Source organism: Cyrtonyx montezumae, unplaced genomic scaffold (assembly GCF_038088225.1).
Source record: "Cyrtonyx montezumae isolate F1298 unplaced genomic scaffold, pur_monq_1.0 scaffold_10, whole genome shotgun sequence".
Classification (NCBI taxonomy): Eukaryota; Metazoa; Chordata; class Aves; order Galliformes; family Odontophoridae; genus Cyrtonyx; species Cyrtonyx montezumae.
Window position 1 is genome coordinate 52,129,877 of NW_027071826.1, and position 20,056 is coordinate 52,149,932.

The 20,056-nt window shown below is 42.7% G+C and overlaps 1 protein-coding gene across 2 annotated transcripts in view; it reads right to left on the bottom strand.

Moving 5' to 3' along the window:
- The window catches only part of PTDSS2 (phosphatidylserine synthase 2), a 32,018-nt gene extending 12,423 nt beyond the window's left edge, over window positions 1-19,595 (bottom strand). The window contains exons 1-6 of one of the 2 annotated variants that reach the window (XM_065755379.1): window positions 19,391-19,595; window positions 12,985-13,086; window positions 8,652-8,734; window positions 3,320-3,387; window positions 707-841; window positions 239-289 (exon numbers count right to left, since the gene is read on the bottom strand). In XM_065755379.1, coding sequence (XP_065611451.1) covers window positions 239-289; window positions 707-841; window positions 3,320-3,387; window positions 8,652-8,734; window positions 12,985-13,086; window positions 19,391-19,569 — 618 coding nt within the window. In that variant the 5' untranslated portion in view covers window positions 19,570-19,595. Of the gene's footprint in view, window positions 1-238; window positions 290-706; window positions 842-3,319; window positions 3,388-8,651; window positions 8,735-12,984; window positions 13,087-18,536; window positions 18,924-19,390 lie in introns of those variants that run through there. The other variant, XM_065755381.1, reaches the window with a different exon arrangement.
- Window positions 19,596-20,056: the final 461 nt, after the last annotated feature.

Sequence of the window (20,056 nt, forward strand, 5' to 3'; positions counted from 1 at the left end):
GAAGGATTTGACTTCTATCGATCTCACCTCAAAATGAAATATGGTTAAGGAAGGAGTTTGTCAATGTTAACGTTAGTCTGGAAACAAATAAGACGACCTAAGAGTCTTTCATGTAGTATGGTTCACAGATGACTGCCTAATATAATTGATCATGATTACTGGGATCACTAGAAGAGAAGCAGCCAAGCTTTAAAAGAAGAGTACTGTAACAGAAATGCAATAGAAGATTCATTCTTACCTTCAGGTACCAGCCAAAAAAGTGAGCAGGAACAAATCCATCCAGTTTGTCCTAAAACAAACAAGAGAGTGAAGAGCACTTAACAGTATAATTACCCATTACTGAAGCTTACTTTTCCCAGGGAAAAAAAAAGCAGCAATAAAAACTTTGGTTGTTCCACATAAATGCATTTTATGAGTTTCTCTGTTCTTGTGTGCAACAAGTTATCTTTAAAGCAAAGTCAGGAAGCTTAAAGGGCAGAAACTGGAATTAAGACTACTGATAAAGTAGAAATTGCCTTTTTAATGCAAAATGTTCCTTGCCTTCCAAGGGCAAGAAGAAAAAAGGAAGTTAGTCATGACCTGTTTTCTGATTCAGCGCTCAGAAAGACTCACGACTGCACTTTCAAGTGTTCAATTAAGCAACTTTTTAAACCCCAAAAATAAAAAAGAGCTCAGAATTGCTAGCAAGCATCTATCTGTTTCTTACCCAGACGTTGTGAAATGGATCACTTTCGTTGTCAGGATCATAAATAAGGCAGTTGCCACCATAGTCTCTTTCTGGCAGCGGAACACCTAAATGTGGATCAATGTACTTCATAAACTGTCTGCCATCTTTTACAGTCTGCAAAAGGAGCACAAAACCCATGTTTCCCTCTTAGTAAGTACTGATGGACAGGAGAATACAATTTACATCAGCCTGTCTTCGTTTTTTTGCATTTTATTTTTTAAACGCTGCAAAACAATTCTTAAAACACATAAAGACCTTAAAGCATCATACAGCACATCCGCCTAAGTTCCCAATCCTCCAATACCAACTATTACAGACAAAATAACAGAATGAACATTTCTGAAAGATGAAAAATCTGAATTATTTAAACCCATTTTCCATGCTACTCCCCTATGCCTTCACTCTCCCAAAAGCTTAGTGCTTGAACTGACACAGTTCATCCTTTTGCACACACTTCTGCACTCCCTCCATTGGCGAAGGCAATCAAAAAGCAGCCATGCAAACGAGGAAACATCCACATTTAATGACTGCCACCTCCAGCATCTGTGACATCCTGGTATTGTAGAATGGGAAAGATCCAGCAGCACGCAGCTTTGACGAAACACATCACATGCAAACATCAGCAGACTGAGCACACACATGACATGCACTGTTAGCAGGATTTGTCTCGCACGTGCTCAGCTCAATTCAGCTATAGAAAGTTGAGAACAGCACTGCATTTTGTGGCTGAAAAAAATAATCATTGCAGCCTGTTGTATAAACACATTTTTAATAACATCTCAATAGCAGCACAGGTAATGAACATGAAATGAACAGCGAGGAAAAAAAACACTCAAATATTAGTTACAGAAGATGACCAAGATCTGAGCTAATATACTGGTCACTCATATACACATTTGCTGAAAAGAATATTTCCCAATGAAACCAATAGCTATTGTGGCCAGTATCATAGAGCTGAAGCAATACAACATCAGTGACAGACAGGGATTAGTTAGCAGACATAAACGACGCCAGAATTACTTATAAGCAATAATAATCAAGTTTCTAGAACAAAACTACTATGGTCAGATGAACTATAAGACAAGTTTCAGCTATAAGTGAGCTTGTGTTTACTTTCAGAGACACTTAGTCACCTACAGACTCAGCATAATTTTAACCTTATTTAAACCCGTGCAAAGTAACTAACAGTGTATTTTTAGTAAGGAGCTAAGCAACAGCTAGCGAGTGTCCTTAACAGCTACACGGCTGGCAATACAACATAGCGCCAGAGGAAAGCAAAGCAATTCCAGGCTTTTCCTATGAGAATTCAAAACTACAAAAGTACTAGCAAATCAAAATGCAACATATTATTGTTTGGCTGCAGCTAGTTGTGAGTATCATTCACAAGGACACCTGGAAAAAAAAACAGAGGGTGACACGAAACAGGAAGAATGTAAGAATAAAGTGGAACCAACTAAATATTCCTCAGCAGTGAGGAATAACAACAAAAAAGGCAAGACAGACCTGTTCATGCCTGTGAAAGGGTCAGAACTCCACTCCCTCCAAGCAGGACAGGCAGCCTGAAAGAAACCCTAATGAGACATTAGGGTCCTGCGCAAGGGTTTACAATGGACCCCTAAGTTATGGCAACAGGACGGAAAAAACATCTTGTTCTTTACTGACCGACTGCAGGCACTTTCCAGCTGACCACTGAAACAATAAGCCAGGCAAAGAAATAAGGAAAGTTATTTGCTCTTAAGTGAACTTGGCACTGACTACTGGGAAGCCTCCAGGAAAGGTCAAGAAGAACAAGAAGTGCTGGAGCCAAAGGAAACCTTCGATTAATTGGAAAGGGTTTGATCAGCATTAAAAACTTGTTTGCAAAGGAAATGTCCTGCTCCAGCAGGATGCGATGACGACACAGATGCGGACATTTCCAAATTCTAGTCCTGCTCCTTCAATCTCATTTGGCTTCTACAGGTAAAACACGTTTTAATTTTACTTTTAAAGTTTCCTCAACTACTCACCTAAAATGATGATTTTATCGCTACCTGATGAGCCTGCAATGGTACTTACACCACCCTTTCACAGTATAGAGCACCAAATGCAACTAGGATGCCAGCAAGAAGGTACAATTTGAAAGAAAAAAAAAAAAACACTGGGGAGTCACCTACCTACCTCTAAAAAGGAGCCCACGTCTGACAGAACAGAATGTTTAACACTCACTGTTAAATACCTCTAACATTTGCTCTTAGTTTCAAGTCATGCTGTTGCCTGAGGAGATGACTACAATAACTGCATTGCATAGGTGAGGCTCCTTCAAAATCCAGAGCTCTTCCCTGGCACTTAAGCTTGACATTATCAATGCACGTAAAATCGCTTCACTGTGGTGGTTAACCCAGGCTGAGGTTAACTAGAAGTCAGGAGAGACAACACAGTGAAATATTTTGGCAACACTATAAATTTTTCTCAATCAAGAAGTCTTATTAAGTAAAAAAATGATTTGATATCCCAAAGAGTAACATCTCCTGCAGCAGGTGAGAATCCTAAAAACAGAAGACAGCACGAAGAATTTTATACCTATGTTACTAAACATCAGCTTCAGTTACTTACCTGGAAAAGTATGAAGATGAGGAACAGCTCGTACACAACACTGACACACAGCCAAAACCTCCAGTAAGCTACAGAAACAGACAAACAGGATGTTAGCAGAGGCTTGATGCAGAACAGCAGTCAGTTATGCATCTGCTGCACTGACCATTTCAAGAAGACATGCTCTCATCAAGAATGAACACAATTAATTAAACATTTAAGAATTAAAAGGAATTATACTAGCCACTTACAATGCTTTCTAGAAGCCCTTGGAAAAGGATTGTGTCTTTCCTGAACTAATCTTATTTTTTCCTCCACAACATCACATAACCTGACCTGCCCTCTTGCAATGCATTATTTCAGACTGAAGCAACTCCTGAATTGAAGTGGTACACAAAGTACTGACACATCTTCAGCTCTATCGCTATCAGTTCTTTGGTGAGACTCAGTCCTCTGGCAATAGGCTCTCAGACCGCAGGACAAGGGTTTTGTGGTGCAGGGGCTGCATCCATGCCTGTAATTCCTCCTGCTCCTCCCAGAGACTGGTCTGTCCTCTGTTCCATACCATCACTTTCCTTAGCTGCTCTTAGGAAGGAAGCAGGTTAATGCAGAGCTAGCGTGCGTGCATGCAGAGCCCTCCACCGTTTTCTCCTGATCACATCCAAAAACACACACAAAATGATTTATCAAAACCCATCTCATTCCAAGTGGTTACTTTGAATCTCACAGTAACAGCACGTACTATGGAATTATTTTAATAGACCTTCCTTCAGGTGTTTCCTGTTTACACTTATAAAACAGAGTTCTCCTTCCATGACAACATCTGGGAGATGGTTAGAACTGGGCTGGGGAAAAGAATAATTGAGACATTCGTGTGCTTGAGTGGAAACAGGAAGTTATTCCACCTTCAGGTCCGTGGTTTGCCATGAAATGATAAAGATGAAAGAAAAAAAATAAGAACTGTAACGTGCGATGTGGGCAATTATCTGCAATTTCTAAGGAACTTCAGTATGCTAATGCTCTATATCAGAACCACGACACAAAGAATGCAAGAACTTAACCAACTCCCAGCTTGCAAACGTATTATTTAACAGCTCAAAACCTGAAACCATCTAGCCATGGTTTTGCAGAGCTTCTTGTATGCTTGTCTGCCCCTGAGACAAAAATAAATGTCATCTTTGCCCCTCAAGCAGCAAAAAAAACTGTAAAAAGCCATGTTTTTTCAAAGAAGCCTCTTTTCCCACAGCCTACCAATGCCACAGTCATTAAAACAGATTCAAGCTTGAGAAGGTGTGACCTTTCTTTCAGCAAAACTGCTGAAATGATTTAATAAAACGGCCTACTTCACACCTTCAGAGAAAAAAATGCAAGTGCGCCTGAATATCAGGAAGTGTTGTGCAACAGATTTAACAGGAATCTCTGAATTCTAATGAATTTTACTTATAATTAGCAAGCATAACTGTCATTTTAATTAGAGTACGATGAAGCGTCTTCTTAGGTGTCAGGCAGTTACAAGAAGCAACAAAAATCTCCCTCGGTCAAAGATGTATTTGGAAGAGAGAAACTTCACTGGCACCGCTGCAGTGCTGAAAAATACTTCAGGCCTTTGCTAGCAAAGCTGGAAGACAGCTTAAAAAAACCAACCAAACAAACAAAAAACCCACCAACAACAAAACTCCATCAGATTCCTATGACCTGAAGCTGCTGAATACTCTCAACAACATTTACTAAAGCAAAATGCTTAATAAAAAATTAAGATCCAGTTGCCATTCAGTGTGCTTTCTCCCCAGCAGACTCCAGTACACAAGAGGTTTTGAGGACTACTTTGTATCTGTACAACAGAAACAAGATGTTTTCAAAGCACTACAAACACTGTGTTCTCTCTCTTCCTGGACCAGGCTCAGCTTCAGCTATAATGTTATTTTTGGCATACCCTTATTATTTGTTCTCCTTAAATGCACTTGTCACTATGAACTTCCCTCAAACTAGGGCTACCTGCCTGATTAAATAGGCCTCAACTAATCATTTACATGCCTGAGAGCTTAGTGGTTACAATGCTCAAACACTACTACACAGTTTTTGTGCTGAGGAGGCTTGAGAATGACAGATGAACATGGGGCTGCCAGGCCCAGTGCAAAACCAGCCATTTACCCCTATAGCACAGCTTTATGTTTGACCTATGCAACCTGAAAGGCTATGAATTAAAAAAAAATAGATAAATTCTAAGGTATGTTGCTTTAGCAAGGCACTTACAGCTGCTTAGAGGGTGGAAATACTTGGTAAGTGCTAATGGTAAGTTGCACGGGACACAAGCAGGGAGAATTGTCTGTTCTGAGAAGCCACATGAGCCTGGACCGGCCTCATGCTTGCTCAAATTACTTGGTGCCAGGTTTTCCATAGCAAGCTCAGGTTCAGAAGCACAACCCATGACCCAAGAGCACAGTGTGACAAGGAGGTGGAAGAACTGAGGGTGCAGCAGGGGGAAGACAAGCCTTCAGAGCAGACTCACCTCAGCCTGTGCAGCATTTCATGTCTAAATGTAATGCCTCCAAACATTAACTAGCTACATTAATACAGAAAAATGAGACAGAAGCAGCCTGTGCTTAGCCCCTGCTTTCTGCCCTGGGACAGGCACAGGACAGATCCGTTTTTGCCTGCTTATTTCTGGCTATTTCAGCCTTGTAGTCTATATGCAAGTTAAGAATATCCCAATTTACCCTTCAAACTGCTTGTGCTGTCAATAGCAGCGTACTGCAACAAAGTAACTGTGAGCAAAGGTTGGGAATATTACAATTTTTTATATTATTAATATATATATTTATATATATATTTTTTTTTATCAGGGGCATCAATAACTGTCAAGGAAAATTCTATTAAAACTACAACGTGGGCATGTTATCTTGACAAAGACAATAAAGCATTGCTGGCCTCTTGCAACACTACGTTGTTTGCATGCTTAGGGCTCCATAAGCAGAGCTGACAATGAGAATCAAGAAAAGCTTTTATTTGCATACTGATGACCTATATCCATGATTAATTTTAGCACGAAATGCATGACACTCTCCAAACATAGGCGTTCACCCACCAATAAATGGATCAACAGGCAGAGCTTAAGATCTGTCCCCTCTGACTTATTTTTCCTTGGGGAAAAAAGAGCATATTCATCTTTTGCTAGATGGCTTTGATGCTGTGTGCATCTTGCTGAGCACGCTAGAGGCTGTGCTCTGTGAAACAAATAGAGGTTTTGAATTTAATAATTTACTGAAAGAAAATGGAATGAAAAGCAGAAAAGACACATTAAAAAAAAAGAAAAAATGAAGAAATCAGTATTCCCAAAGTAACTGCATCCATTTCTCTGCACAATAGCCCAACATTTCTGAATTACATTAAAACAATCGGTATGGGTCCGTAAGGCACATTACTAGCTCGAGAAAATAGGGATCAGTAGAAAAAAGGCAAAACTGAATGTGCAAATGGCTAAAACTGAAATAGACAATAATACTGAAAGGAAGGGGGGAAAAAAAGCCAGTCTGGAAGGATAACACTTACACAGTGGCTAAGATCAGTTTCCGTAATGACCTTAGTGGAAAGGAGATTAACAACACTAAGCACACGAACAGCAGCAGCAGGGAAGGCAGGGACAGCAAGGAGAAAAAAAGATGACCTCAAAGGACTGGAGTAAAAGAAGAGCTCAGAATGCAGCTTCACATTTAGGAACCAGTAAGTTTTCATTTATGTTAGCTCATCAGACAGCGAAACTGAAGGATTTGGTAATAGATAATCTGCCAGACACTGAGCTGCCATTGAAATACAACCACAAAGAAAGCACAAGTAATATGAAGACTGTCATCAAGGTACTCCCAGAGAGATACTGGGAAGTACTAAAACGGTCATGAATAAGTATAATCACACCTGCGGTACCATGCACAGGTCTGGACAGCCACTTTCAAAGAAGAAAACTCAAAAACACACACACAGAGGACTACTAAATACTGTGGGGTAAACTAGCTTATGCTGAGTGGGAGATTGAAGGCAAAACTTGCTTGCTTTAGCAACACCAACAGTGAGGTGGGATGAACTGTGTATATGTAAGCCAAGTGGATAAATACCAAGAAAAGCTATTTAAACTGAAAAGCAACACAGGCACAAAACCCATACCAAAATATAGAACATCCTTGAGCATTCATAAGCAGGTACAAGCGTGCCAAACAACAGGCCTCCAAAATCACCTGAAATAACCCAGTTACCATGAAACCTAGCTAATACACAGCTCTAAGAGTTCATGCAACAGATCCAGTGTGGCTGTATGTGATTGTAGTGACCTGACTGTGACCCAAATGCTTCCTTCTGTCCTATAAATGGAAGCTGCGCACACTAGCAGCAAGGGCTGCCAGTTCCTCTGAGATGAGATCCTTCTTTAGGAACAGCACCACGAAGCTAAGGCCAGAGACTTGACTGCCTCATGGGTACTTCCCAAGACATCCTTCACAGCTCTAGGTAACTAGAGAGCTGACACCACGTCCCAGGGGACTGCAACAAACTTCATGCCCTTTGCTGCACGCAAGGCTGGTGTTCACATTTAAGAAAGCATCCAGGTCTCACGCTGTGACCGTGGAAGCATCCTGGTGAACAGCTGCAGCCCTCAGAAAATGCCCTTCAGAAGATCTTCCCATCTAACCACCTAGAGAATGGGTCAATCAATACAAAAAAAAAATTAATAAACTCAGTACATGAAGTGATGAAATACATGAACAACTTGATTCTGCTGAAAGATGATCAGCATCAGTCCATTAACTGCTGTCTACCACCTCTGTGTACCACCACCATGCATCAGAGCAGTCTACTGTACACACCTCCAGCCTCTGGACTTTCACTAACCCATTTGTTCATTTCTAGGGATTAAAAAATGCCTTCTGTTCCAGACAAAACCACTGTTCTCAAACTGAAAGCTATGACAGGGAGGCAGCTAGTGACCTCAGAAGCAATTCCTCTTACACAAGAAACCAGAATTAATAGTAAACAGTGTCAAAATATTTCCATTCTTGACCTGATATAGCACTATAAGGAAAAGGCTTCAAACAGTTCAGGACTTACAGCCTTACTAGAAAACTTAAGAAGTAGAATTATTATTGTGGATAGTGAATTCACATGTGAAGATGCCGAAGAATCATTATGTTGTTTGCAATAATACCTCAGCATTGTAGGAGGCTGTAGGAAGTTGCATGATAACTGTGTAGTGTTAGTGAACCTATATTATTTAAATTATGACTTACCTCCTCCACATGTAACACAAATATTTACACTCTGCAGCACGTAACAGAAATATCCAATTCATTTAAGTGACCTAAATTACCTGGATGAGGTCTTGAAAATGGTCCATCTTTAGCCTGTGTAACTCCAAAACACAGGAAAACCAAAATACTGGCAACAATACCTCTGCAAATAAAAAACAAAACAAACTGTTTATATTGCAACATCTTACTAGGAGAGATGTAAATCATGTTCATTGATGTCAAAACATCTGGTCTCTGTTTCCTAACCAACACACATGTAAGGCATAAATCGATCCCTTTTGGGGATTATGTTTCAGGAAAACAATATAGAGTAGTTCAATTGGAAAGGACATATGAAGATCTTAAAAGTCCAGTTGTCTACAGGTAACAGGTAGAAATGTAGGAAATAGGAATAAGTCCCTACATTTCAACTGTGCTTTCACAACTGACTGCCTCAAATCTGAAAGCCCACCCATCTGTCCTTCTCCCTTTCTCCCTGCTGTCTGCGTACTTCCACTGCTCACTACCATCCTGCCAGGCAGTCCAGGAGCCTGATATCTCACTGAAATCAGATATTCAAAGTCACAATGGACCCCTGGGTAACAAGTACAAACCCTGACTCCACAGAAGAGCACCCCGAATGCCAACCCTACATCCCCTGACCTTCAACACTTGGGAGCATGACCACAGCACTTGGGGAGCCCGTTCCAGGCCTGACCACCCTCTGGTGAAGACCCTCTTCCTTCAATCACTCTTACCAGATGGAATGGTAAAAAATACAATTCCAAAAGGATAGTCTGCATTCTGAGTCACTACTCTGTATTTGGAAATAACAGGAATACAAACTTAAACATGCAGTTAAAAAGTTTGCATTCTGCATCACAAAACAATACATGTTGCTTTGCTCACTACTGAGCTCAACTGAAATGCCTGAGATCAACATTTTCAAGTTCTTATGAGACAGTTTCTCCCAAAGCTAGAGCTGACCTGTATGTCAATCAGCACGAGAACTCACAGCTCTGCTCCTTTACTCCTTAGCCAAACAGCAGACACAGCAGCAGTGCTGAAATAAACTCTCATTTTTCTCTTTAACTTCAAGTTCACCTTGGGAAACTTGGAAGAAAATGAGAGATCTGTGTAATAACCATGCCAGCTCTCTAACCTTTCCTCTCTTAGTGACTAAATCTTTTCCCTTCATATGAACATACTGCCTTACTTCCTAGGAAACCTCAAGACATACGCAGCAGCTCGGCCTGCTGGCTCAGCATGGTTTGATGTAAGAACTTGTCTAGGATTTGAGAGAGATACAGGGCTTGCCTCAGTGCAGGCAGCCTGGAGGGATGCAGCTTATCTATTTCTCTGAGCAGCAGACCAGGAAGACACTAAATAGTAGCGCTGACAAAAAATAATTTTAGCACTTAACCAAGGAAAAGAAAGAGAATATGGCAATAGTTTTGTTAGTACAAACAGGCTATTGCCTCTGTATTTTAAAAGAGTTGATTCAGAGACACGAGACAATGGAGCCTTTCTACAAGGATCTGTGTATCATCCCTTGTTCTAGGCTTTGAACCAGACAGCTCCCGCTCCCTGTCCTCTCCCCGGCTGTACTTCCATGAGCAGAACTGGTACAAGGCCTCCAGCACTATCAAAAGCTGAAAAACTAGCAGTTCAGCAGATAGAGACCTAGCCTCCTTGTTACCTTGTTTTCTTTGTAGGTGTTCAGCCACAGGAGTTGAATAACCTCAGCTTACAAACACACATACACCCAGGTTTACTTAAGTGGCTGAACAGATATCATTCACTGCCAAAAACTACTACAGAGAGGCATCTCAGAAAGGAGACTGAAAATCCAGCATGAATCCCAATGTGAAGTCTTAATGCACGTAGGTCTTATTAAACCCAAATGCATTTACTTCCTTTCCCCCACCAAAAAACGTTGCCTTGCTCAGCATTCAATGCACCCAAGAGACGAGGATTTATTCCACAGCCACAGTACACAAAGGAGGACGCTGAGTATTGATTTTGCTATGCTCAGAGCTGGAGCACAGTCCCAACAACTCTTCTTGGATGCTTAACAGGAGAAGTGGACATACGTCAGGTGGCACGAACCACTTCAAGGCTGCTCTCAGTGCCTCAGGAACTGTGTGAATTAAAAGTCCCATCTGCCCAACAGGTTTTGCAAAGCAGTTTCTTTTTGGCCAATGAAGGAAACGTTCAACTCTCCTTATAGCAAGCAATCCAATCATATATATATCACACAATCACATAAACGTATTTACGTGTCAACTTTGGTTAGGTTTATATGTAAACATTTCTATGTGCCTTATCTAACAAAACAAAAAAATCCTTCCCTTCATTGCCCTGGCACACTGCAAGAAGGAAAACGGGACTCAAATGTCCACATATAAACAGATGCAAGTATGAATCTCAGCTACAGATACCACACCCTGTGATTTCACAGGTTCACACTGTACAGTGCATTTTGTGCATCGTTTCTCCTGGTGACTCACTGCACAAAACCAGCCACTCACCCTGCTCTCAACTGCTTCTGTAAGAGACCAGATGAAGCACTTTTTAAGGGGAGAAGACAGGAGCCTCGCTTGACTGCCCATCACTTTACTCCATACTGGAAATACAGAGACAGGAGATAGCACTGCAATTTGTTTATTTTGCTCTAATTTCATGTTTTGCTCTAAGCCTCTAATGCAGATCACCAGCGGTTTAGCACCTCTCAGCAAGGGCTTGAAAACAAAGGAGATTTAAGCGTCTGCAAGCGCGTATTTACACTTTGCACCTAAGGGCTGAAACACTGCTCCACTGTCATTGTGCAGTAGTTGGAAATAAAAAAGTGTGACAGCTAGAGACACTGCTCACTGGTAATAAAATTACCGCTGTTCATTAAGTAAGCAAGAGCTGCCATGGGATATTTGTGAAGTGACAGCTTCACACAGGCCAACAATTCTGATCAAAAACTTGTAGCAGCTCTATACAAAGACTGAAGAAGTTCTCATGATTAGTATTTTAAGTTATGAAGGCCAAAAAAAATGTCTGATATACTGTTACACTGATTCATATTGGGACCATCTTGCTTCTGCTCAGAAATGCCTCTCTTTGTTCAAATATGCCACATAAAACCAGTCTGGAAGGATGAAATACGAGAGCAGTAAGCACACAGCTGCTAAAGAACACACACAGCTTGTTCCACTGGCTGAAACATGTGTTGAGCTGGAATCTTTCATGTTTAGTTGCGTTAAACTTGGCAAAGCACTCACCTCAAAGGCCTTAGAACAGAGATCATTAAGACCAGAAAGGAGTTCACAGAAAACTAACAGTGTGGTGCTTCCTTCCTTCTTGTAAATCAGGCAACACACATCAAGCTTCGGAAAGGCCACAGGGCTGATGTTAATTCTGTACTGAATTTTAGCTTTGGATAAAGTAATGCTTCGTCCAAGTTAACAGCCATCTTAGAATGCAGCATGGAGCTAAAATGACTACAACAGCATAAGGATAAAGCCTGAACAGAAACTGAAGTATCCTTCAAAAATAACAAAACAATATTCTGAAGATCTAACACAGTTTCCAGATGGCGATCTTCAAGTACTTTTACAGCTAGATACTGCAGGCAGCACTCTACAAGCAGAGATGCAGAAGCGATCAAAGAACATTCACTACCCAATGCTTGATACGATGCTGCTCAATTGAATTCAGCAACCACAAACATTATTTCCTACAAGGAACTTGCAGAAAGTCACTTCCATTTCATGAAAGAAAGGTTATCCGGTGATTAATCTTCTTTGGTTGTGTTTTTATTCGAGCAGCTCTAATCTCAATAATAAGATATTCCACTGAGTCACCTACTATCCATTTTATCCCATAACAACTTGTCATCGCTTCTCTTTCAGCTTTTCCACTTCTTTTATGTTGAACTGAGACCAGTTCCAGAGAACGTCCCGCCCTCTACTCGTTCCCTAAATCCAGGCATTGTTGTAACTGGGAGTACATGACATTTGCTCACACGAAAGCCCTACAGAAACGTACCCAGACCCAGCCAGGCCACCGCCTTCCAACTTGTTCCATCTCACCCCCACGCGTAAAAATACCAATGCTCAGCTCAGCACACCAGTGAGTGTGAATAGCACTGACTACACCCACTGTGTAACTGATAGAATAACAACCACGACTACCTCAGGAAATACTCCAATTCCTTCATCTCCTCAACAATGAAGGCTATATCCTGAGTCACTATAGAGAATGAAAAAAAAAAGGAGGGTTTGGGATTTGGGGCATACAAATGAGTTAATAAACATCATTTGAAGGAACTTACACTGGACATACAAGTATGTAAGGCAACTTGCTCCTGCAGAGACCCTCTGCTAACAGACACCATACAGAAGCACTTGCTCAAGTATTTACCTCTTTGTGTTGTAGGCTGTATCTTGAGGTGTTTCTTCAAGTAAAGTTACGTATCCCAGCGCACACGTGAGGATGAACAAAACTGTCAGGGTATGAGCTCTCCTAAAATTGAGGGAGAGAGAAAGCAGATACAGTAGTACACCACCAGTGCAGAAAAAAGTCAAGCTGCCACCTTAGAGTAAATCCCCACTAAGGCTCACACGTCAATGGCATTCAACACTACTAAAGGAGTTTTTATGCCCCGGCAGTTGAAAAGTGTGGCCATCTGATAGACAAAATTATGGCATAAATAATATTCTTGTGTAATGCATGCTGCTTTTATTTTTTTCCCCTCTTTTTTTCTTTTTTCAAGTCAAAAATTGTTTCTCAATGAAAAGCCATTTATTTCTGTGGAAAACTTAAGGAACTTCACCTGGAAGGAGAAGCATGGGATCAGATCAGAAAGACATGAGTTGTTTTAGAGCTCTAGGCAACATCTCTTAGAACAAATCACTGAAATAACCCAGGTACAAAACATCAAGCTTAGAGAAGAGAATGAGCAGTAAGTTATCCTACTTACAGGCACGTGTGCATACTGGCTGGTGCTACATTTTCTTTTAGTACCATAATGAGTTAGCATCACCTTTCCATTTTACATTAAAAACACAAAAGAAAACATAAATTTAAGTTTCAGAGGACATGATAAACTGGAGATCACCGTGGATTTTTAAGAACTCTACGGGCTTACCTTTAAACATCCATCACAGTGACCTACATAAAATTGCTCTGGAAGTTAAAGAATTATTTTGAACTGCATTTTGAAGTTCATTCTAATCCAAAACATAGCTACTTCTCACAGCATCCTTTTAATCCCACTGGAAAACACATTCAATACCTCATAAGCAGATGAAATCCTCTTCTGCCACTGCTAAAAAGGCATTCGGTATTTAACACTATCTTTCCTTGCCATCTAGAGGACACAAATTAACCGGCTCCAGAAAGGAAGGGGAAGGATGGAGGAGTGTCTTCAGAAGCAGCAAGGAAACAATACATCAAAATAAATCCACAGAGGTGTCACAGCAGCAGGCTTCCTGCACAGCAGATGCATTTTCCTCTCGAGCAGCCTTGCAGGATGCCAAATAGCAGGTGATTCACACATCACATACTTAATATCCATTTACCAGCCACGTGACTCCGCTCCTAGTTTGCAACCTCCCCAAGATTAAAAACTAGGTGCAGTCTTCTCAAAGGCTATAGTGCAAAAGGGGTTGAAGTGAAGGCTCTGGTTTGTTTAAAGTGAGGCACTGGCTCGGCCACTGTATTCATCCATGCACGTAAGTAACACAAACACAGCCTTAAAAAACAAAATGTGACAAGAAGTCACATCAACTGCAAGGCTTTGCATTGTATTTTATGCACTGTATTTTTATTTTATTCCCATGGTCAGTCTGCAGGAGAGCAAAGGGTCAGTGTTTGAGAGCCTCGAGCCCCCACCTTTGGTCTGTTCCAGAGCCACAACCACCAGCCTGAAATACAGCAAGCCCCTCTGCTTAATATGAGATGCTACATATCTACCTTATGCTCATTTCTAGTTGAGCTATGTCTTCCTTTCCAGCTGAAGCCAGATCTTCCTGTAGCAAGTTTTCAAGAGGGTTGAGCACATGAACTTATTTTTTGCCTAGTGCGAAATGCAGATTGGAATGAAGAGCAAGCTGGGAGCTTGAACAGAGCAGTGCTCAAAGTAACGAAGTAGCAGCAGCTGCTAGAGGTGGCCAAGCATCTTGCAGACCCACCTGTCATAGCAAACATAAGATACATACCCTATCTTTCCAGTTTCAAAGCTTAAAAAATAGAAAGGAATAAAGAAATCCAGCTCTGCAGAACGGGAGCATATGTGAAGCATCTACAGCAGCCAGAAAAAAACAAGAGTATACAGGAGTACTTGTAAAGAAACTGCACCAATGGGGGATTAAGTCTCCATGTACACTTCAAAATAATACTTCAAGTGGCAGACGAGACAGCTAAGGACATCCAGAGCAAGGTAAGTATTACAGGCATTAGGCAGAAAGGCTTATGTTCTCCTAGCTAGCCTGGAGCCTTTGGAGAAGGAAAGAGCTAAGCTAAGCAGGCTGCATCTTCCTCTTAGTGTTATACAAGAGCTTGGGCTATATGCAAGCAGCAAGTGCTGCAGATGACATTCAGCTCTAGGAGGCTTCATATCAAAGACACCAAAAGACAGTGCCTAAAAATATGCATGTGCAATATACGCAAGGCCAAAGGTGGTCAAGGGCAGTTCACAATGAATCCCAAATTGCTAAGAAGCAGGAATATCAAGTATCTAATTTTTCTCTGCTAGCGTTTTTCTGTCTTTCAATAACTTACTTCCAGCTCTTTCCCCATTTAAACACTGGGAGTATTTAAATAATTCCAGCTTCATTTTTGTTCAACTACTTGTCACTGTAACTCAGTTAAATGCCAGCTGTGAGCAATTAAATCAGTCCAACAGGCAGCATCAGCCTCCATACTTCTCCCTCACTGCTGCTTTAAAGGATGTAAGACTGAATTTATTCACTGGGAAAGCCCACGATTTCTCTCTTCTTAGTAATTTATTCCTTTGTCTAGAAACAGTAGCTTTTTTCAATAAAATTATCAGAGCTTTTACTCTCCCAACTCTTTTCATAGATTCAGACGGATCAGATCCCCAGGCTGAAAGGAGCAAGATGACATTTCGACCTCAAACTCCAACACAAACCAAAAACTAGTTCAAGTGAATGGGGCCACGCCTCGATAATCCAACTCTTTGCATTAAAGCTCGTTAGTCATTAATTATGCAATAATTACTTTAAAGGCAACAATAATTATTGAGAACGACATGCCAAGGACTGATGTCCTAATCCTTTTGTCATTTCTGTGTTGAAACAAAATTCCGAAGAGCCTGCATGGTTGGTCTGCTGGGTTTAGGAGGTGACATTAAGAGCTACCGCTAGGAATGAATAGCAATGAATAGCAACGAAAACAATTCCCATCTCAGCCTAACATCAACTCTTTCCATAAATCAATACTTAGTTTTTTCTTGATTCCAAATAATGGGAAAGTCTTAAAAGTGGCTTCGAATGAGGAATTGCTGTGAGAGCTCTCCACCCTCTGTGTAATTACACACCATCTGACACACACTGCACTGTGACCAATGGGGGCTACCACATATCCACAGTACAGCATTTGATTAAGTTACCACGAAGACCAAGTTACAGGAAAATACAAGAAATAATAATAACAATAATAATAATAGTGTAAAGCTGACCAACATTTCAACTTAATCACAAGTAACAGAACCCTGCTCTCTCTTTATGTGCAAGGTTTTGAAATCTTCAACAAAAATTCAACCTTTGGTCATCATCTCAATAACATTCAGATCAGAGACACGAAACTCCCAACTTGTACATTGCACAAGGCCACGTGAAGAGGTCGGTGGCAACCAAAGGAGGTGCTTTGCCCAGTGACAGTGCCCACAAGCTCTGAGCATCTCCATCTGCAGTGCAACAGAAATGTAGCTGTTGGATTTTAAGCTGTAGCCTATGCTTTAAAATCTGATTAAACTCACAAACTAATTGAAAAGTTCCTGTTCTTAGATCATAAACGAACATCCATTGTACCTATAAACGCATACAACACTGATTGAATTTCTGTTCCTACTTGTGATGCTCCAGAACAGTAAGGTGAGTTTTCTTGCCCCTCCTAAAACCAGCAACCAGTAACAGCACACGTTTCCATAGAGAAACCAGTACAATGGATCAAAAAGCAAACCCTGCTTCAGCAAATGAGTCCCTTCCGCACCTCAAGCTTATTGCACAACTACGCCAAATCTTTCCTTTCGAAAGGGTAGTGCCATTCTAGCAACACCTGCCCTCGACTGTGAGAGGAGTTAATGCAGCCAGCAGACTGACGTGACCTCCTGGATGTTCCAGCAACTAGGCACTGCCAGGGCACACCTAAATATTAGGGGAATAAAAAAATGACTGAGCTGTACACCAGTGGCCTCGCGCAAAATTCCTCTGTTTAAATTAAACAGTGAGATCGAACTTGGTAAATTCTGAGTAGAGAATCAGAAAAGCAGCTCAGCAAATACAGAAGTTCAGTATTAGAGACAAAATTACGCCTAAGCAATAGTTTGTTCTGAATACCAGGGCTGTGTTCCCAGAAGGGGTTGGTATGTGCACAAATCCTCCTCGGCACAGAAGTGTCCGTGTGCGTGCCTGCCACCAGGAAAGACTTCTCCTCATCTTTTCCACAGAATAAAATGAGCAACACCAAGGCACAGGAATCTACAGGCTTCCTCTTCCTTAACTGCTATTACTGCTCTTTCTGCATCAAATAGAAATTTCAGGAGAAAAATCATACCCAAAATCTGACCAGATAATTCCAAAAGGTTAATCGAGGAGCATCCAAGGCCAACCCAAGATCCATAAGACTGAACTTCACACTTCTACCTCCTTTCATGGGCTGCTAGAAGCAGGGGGAGGAAGGTTTCTTCTTCAAAAGAAGTCACTGCAGCCACCTTCATTGCACACAAGAGACAAATCAATCATTTCATTGAACTTTCCTGCTCCCCAACAAAAGATGCTCAGCTCTTCTCTCCCAACTTCGCATCCCAATGACAAGCAGGTTTCTCTTGTAATTAAACTATTCTATTCTCAAGTTTATATTCTCAAGTTTAAGGCTATCAAGCTCAAATAAGACAGCATCATTATGCAGCCCCAAACTCATACTGCAAAGTTTAAAACATCAGACAGATAAAAGCTAGCATCTCGCCAAAAGGGGATTGCATTTGTAACAGTAAAGTTACCTGTGCAAGTCAAACTACTTCTAGATTTCTGGCAGTCCTGAACTTTTCCAAACTGAGAAGACCACCACAGTAACCAGAGCCTTAACTTCAAAGAGAAAAAGCATTTTCTATGTAACTCATGTGAGCAAAGACAGAGGGCCCTTGTCCCCCCTGCCCACCTCTAACAGCACACGAGCAGTGACAAGGGCCATGGGAAGCAAGCAGCTCCTCTCACCAACTTATGTCGCCTACGATACAAAACTGAGCCTATCCTTTGGTAAACGACCTGCAAACATGCCACACCATCGTGCACAGGTCAAAAGAAATAGAAGGAAAAGGCTTTAAACTTTTACAAGCACTCACAATCCCCGACGCCAGCATGTGCAGCAAACTCTACTGGGCAGTAAAGCACTTGGAGATATGGAAGCAAGGAACCATTCAACAACACACTCACACGCTTGCCTGCACTGTCCTCCTGGAAGAAGGCAGCAGAAGGAAAGCCTTACAGAAGGGTGGCACATTTGTGCTTTCAGAGGTGCAGTTCAACCTCACAAACAAGCTGCAGCAACAGCATTTCAGGATGCTAACCCTGCATGAGTGACAGACTATGTGCTGCCCACATGGAAAGGTGCAAGGAAGAGAGGTTATACAATCCAAACAGTTAGGATTCAAAGAGACGCTGTTTGTAAGGCACCATGAGACACCTGGCAAGAAGCACATGAAGAACAGAGTAAGAAAGAGACGGGTTTACCCATTTTCCATTTATAAGAAGGCACCGCTCGCTCAGCCTACATGAGGCCCAAGGCAGTTGTGCCCTTGAGAGTACAACAGTGGCTCCAAAAGCTTCCCAAGGAGACCTCTTGGCGACCCAGCAGGATCTCAGTGCCTCCTCGCAGCCTGTGCTGGCAGAAATACCTCGCTCGGCATCCACCCATCTGCACAGATTGGCAGGGCTGGAGCCAAGCGTCCTCCTCCTCCTCCTCCTCCCGCTGGGCATCAGTGCCAAGCTGCAGGCAGAGTGTAGAGCCCCCAGCTCATGTTGCAAGCAAGGGGTTTCACTGCCAGCTGAGGACAGAACAGGCTCACCTTACAGAATCAAAGAACAGCCTGGGATGGAAAGGACCTCAAGGATCACAAACCTCCAACCTGCCTGCCACACACAGGGCCACAAACCTCCCCATTTCATACTAGACCAGGTTGCCCAGGGCCCCATCCAACCTGGCCTTGAACACCTCCAAGGATGGAGCATCCACAACCTCTCTGGGCACCCTGTGCCAACTGCTCTCATAGTGAAGAACTTGCCCCCTAAATCTTCCCTCTCTCAACTTCAAACCGTTCCCCCTCATCCTGCTGTTATCTACCCCACCAAAGAGCTGACTCCCCTGTTTTTAGGCTCCCTTAGGTCCTGGAAGGCTGCAGTGAGCTCACCCCACAGCCTTCTTTTCCCCAGGCTGCACAAGCCCAGCTCCCTCAACCTGCCTTCAAAAGGGAGATGCTCCAGTACCCTGAGCACCCTTGACCTTACATCCTACAGGAAGCAACGGGGACGGAAAGGACCGAGACCGCGGGTCGCGGCCGGCCGAGGCCCGCACCGTCGACACTCACCAGAAGAACGTGTTGGTGCCGTCGTCATAAACCTCAGACTCGGTGCTGCGGCGGAGGCCGAGCGCGGGGCCGTCCCTGTCGGGGCCAGGCTGCGACGAGCCGCCGTTGGGCTGCGGCTGCTCCTCCAGGGCGGTCTTCCCCAGCGCCCCGGCGAGAGCACGGCGCTCGCCGCGCCTCATGGCGGCAGCGGCCGCGGTACAACCGCGTACAATGGACGGGCAGAGGGGGGCGGGGCGTCACACAGCGACGCGCAGCACAGCGCAGGGGAGGAAGTGCGCAGGCGCGGAGGGCGCCCCGGGGAAGGGAGGGCGGGCGTCCGCCGTTGCCGGGGTAACTGAGGAGGCGCCTCTGTGTGACAGCATGGACGAGGCGGCCGCGCGGTGGCAGCAAGCAGCCGTGCACAAACGGAGCCGCGAGTATTCGGCGACTGTCGGTGCTGAGCAGCCAGCAGGCGGCATAGCTGGCTGTCAGAAGCTCTGCAAGAGTCGGTGTCAGGGAGGAAACGCAAGTTTTGACACTGATTAAACAACTGAACGACCTCGAGCTTTCCACTCCCGCATCCATTCAGCCGGATGCACAACAAGGCAATGCCCTTCAAACTCTTCCTCTGTGAGAAATCAATCGGAAAATAAAAATAAAATAAAATAAATTAAAAAATAAAAATCC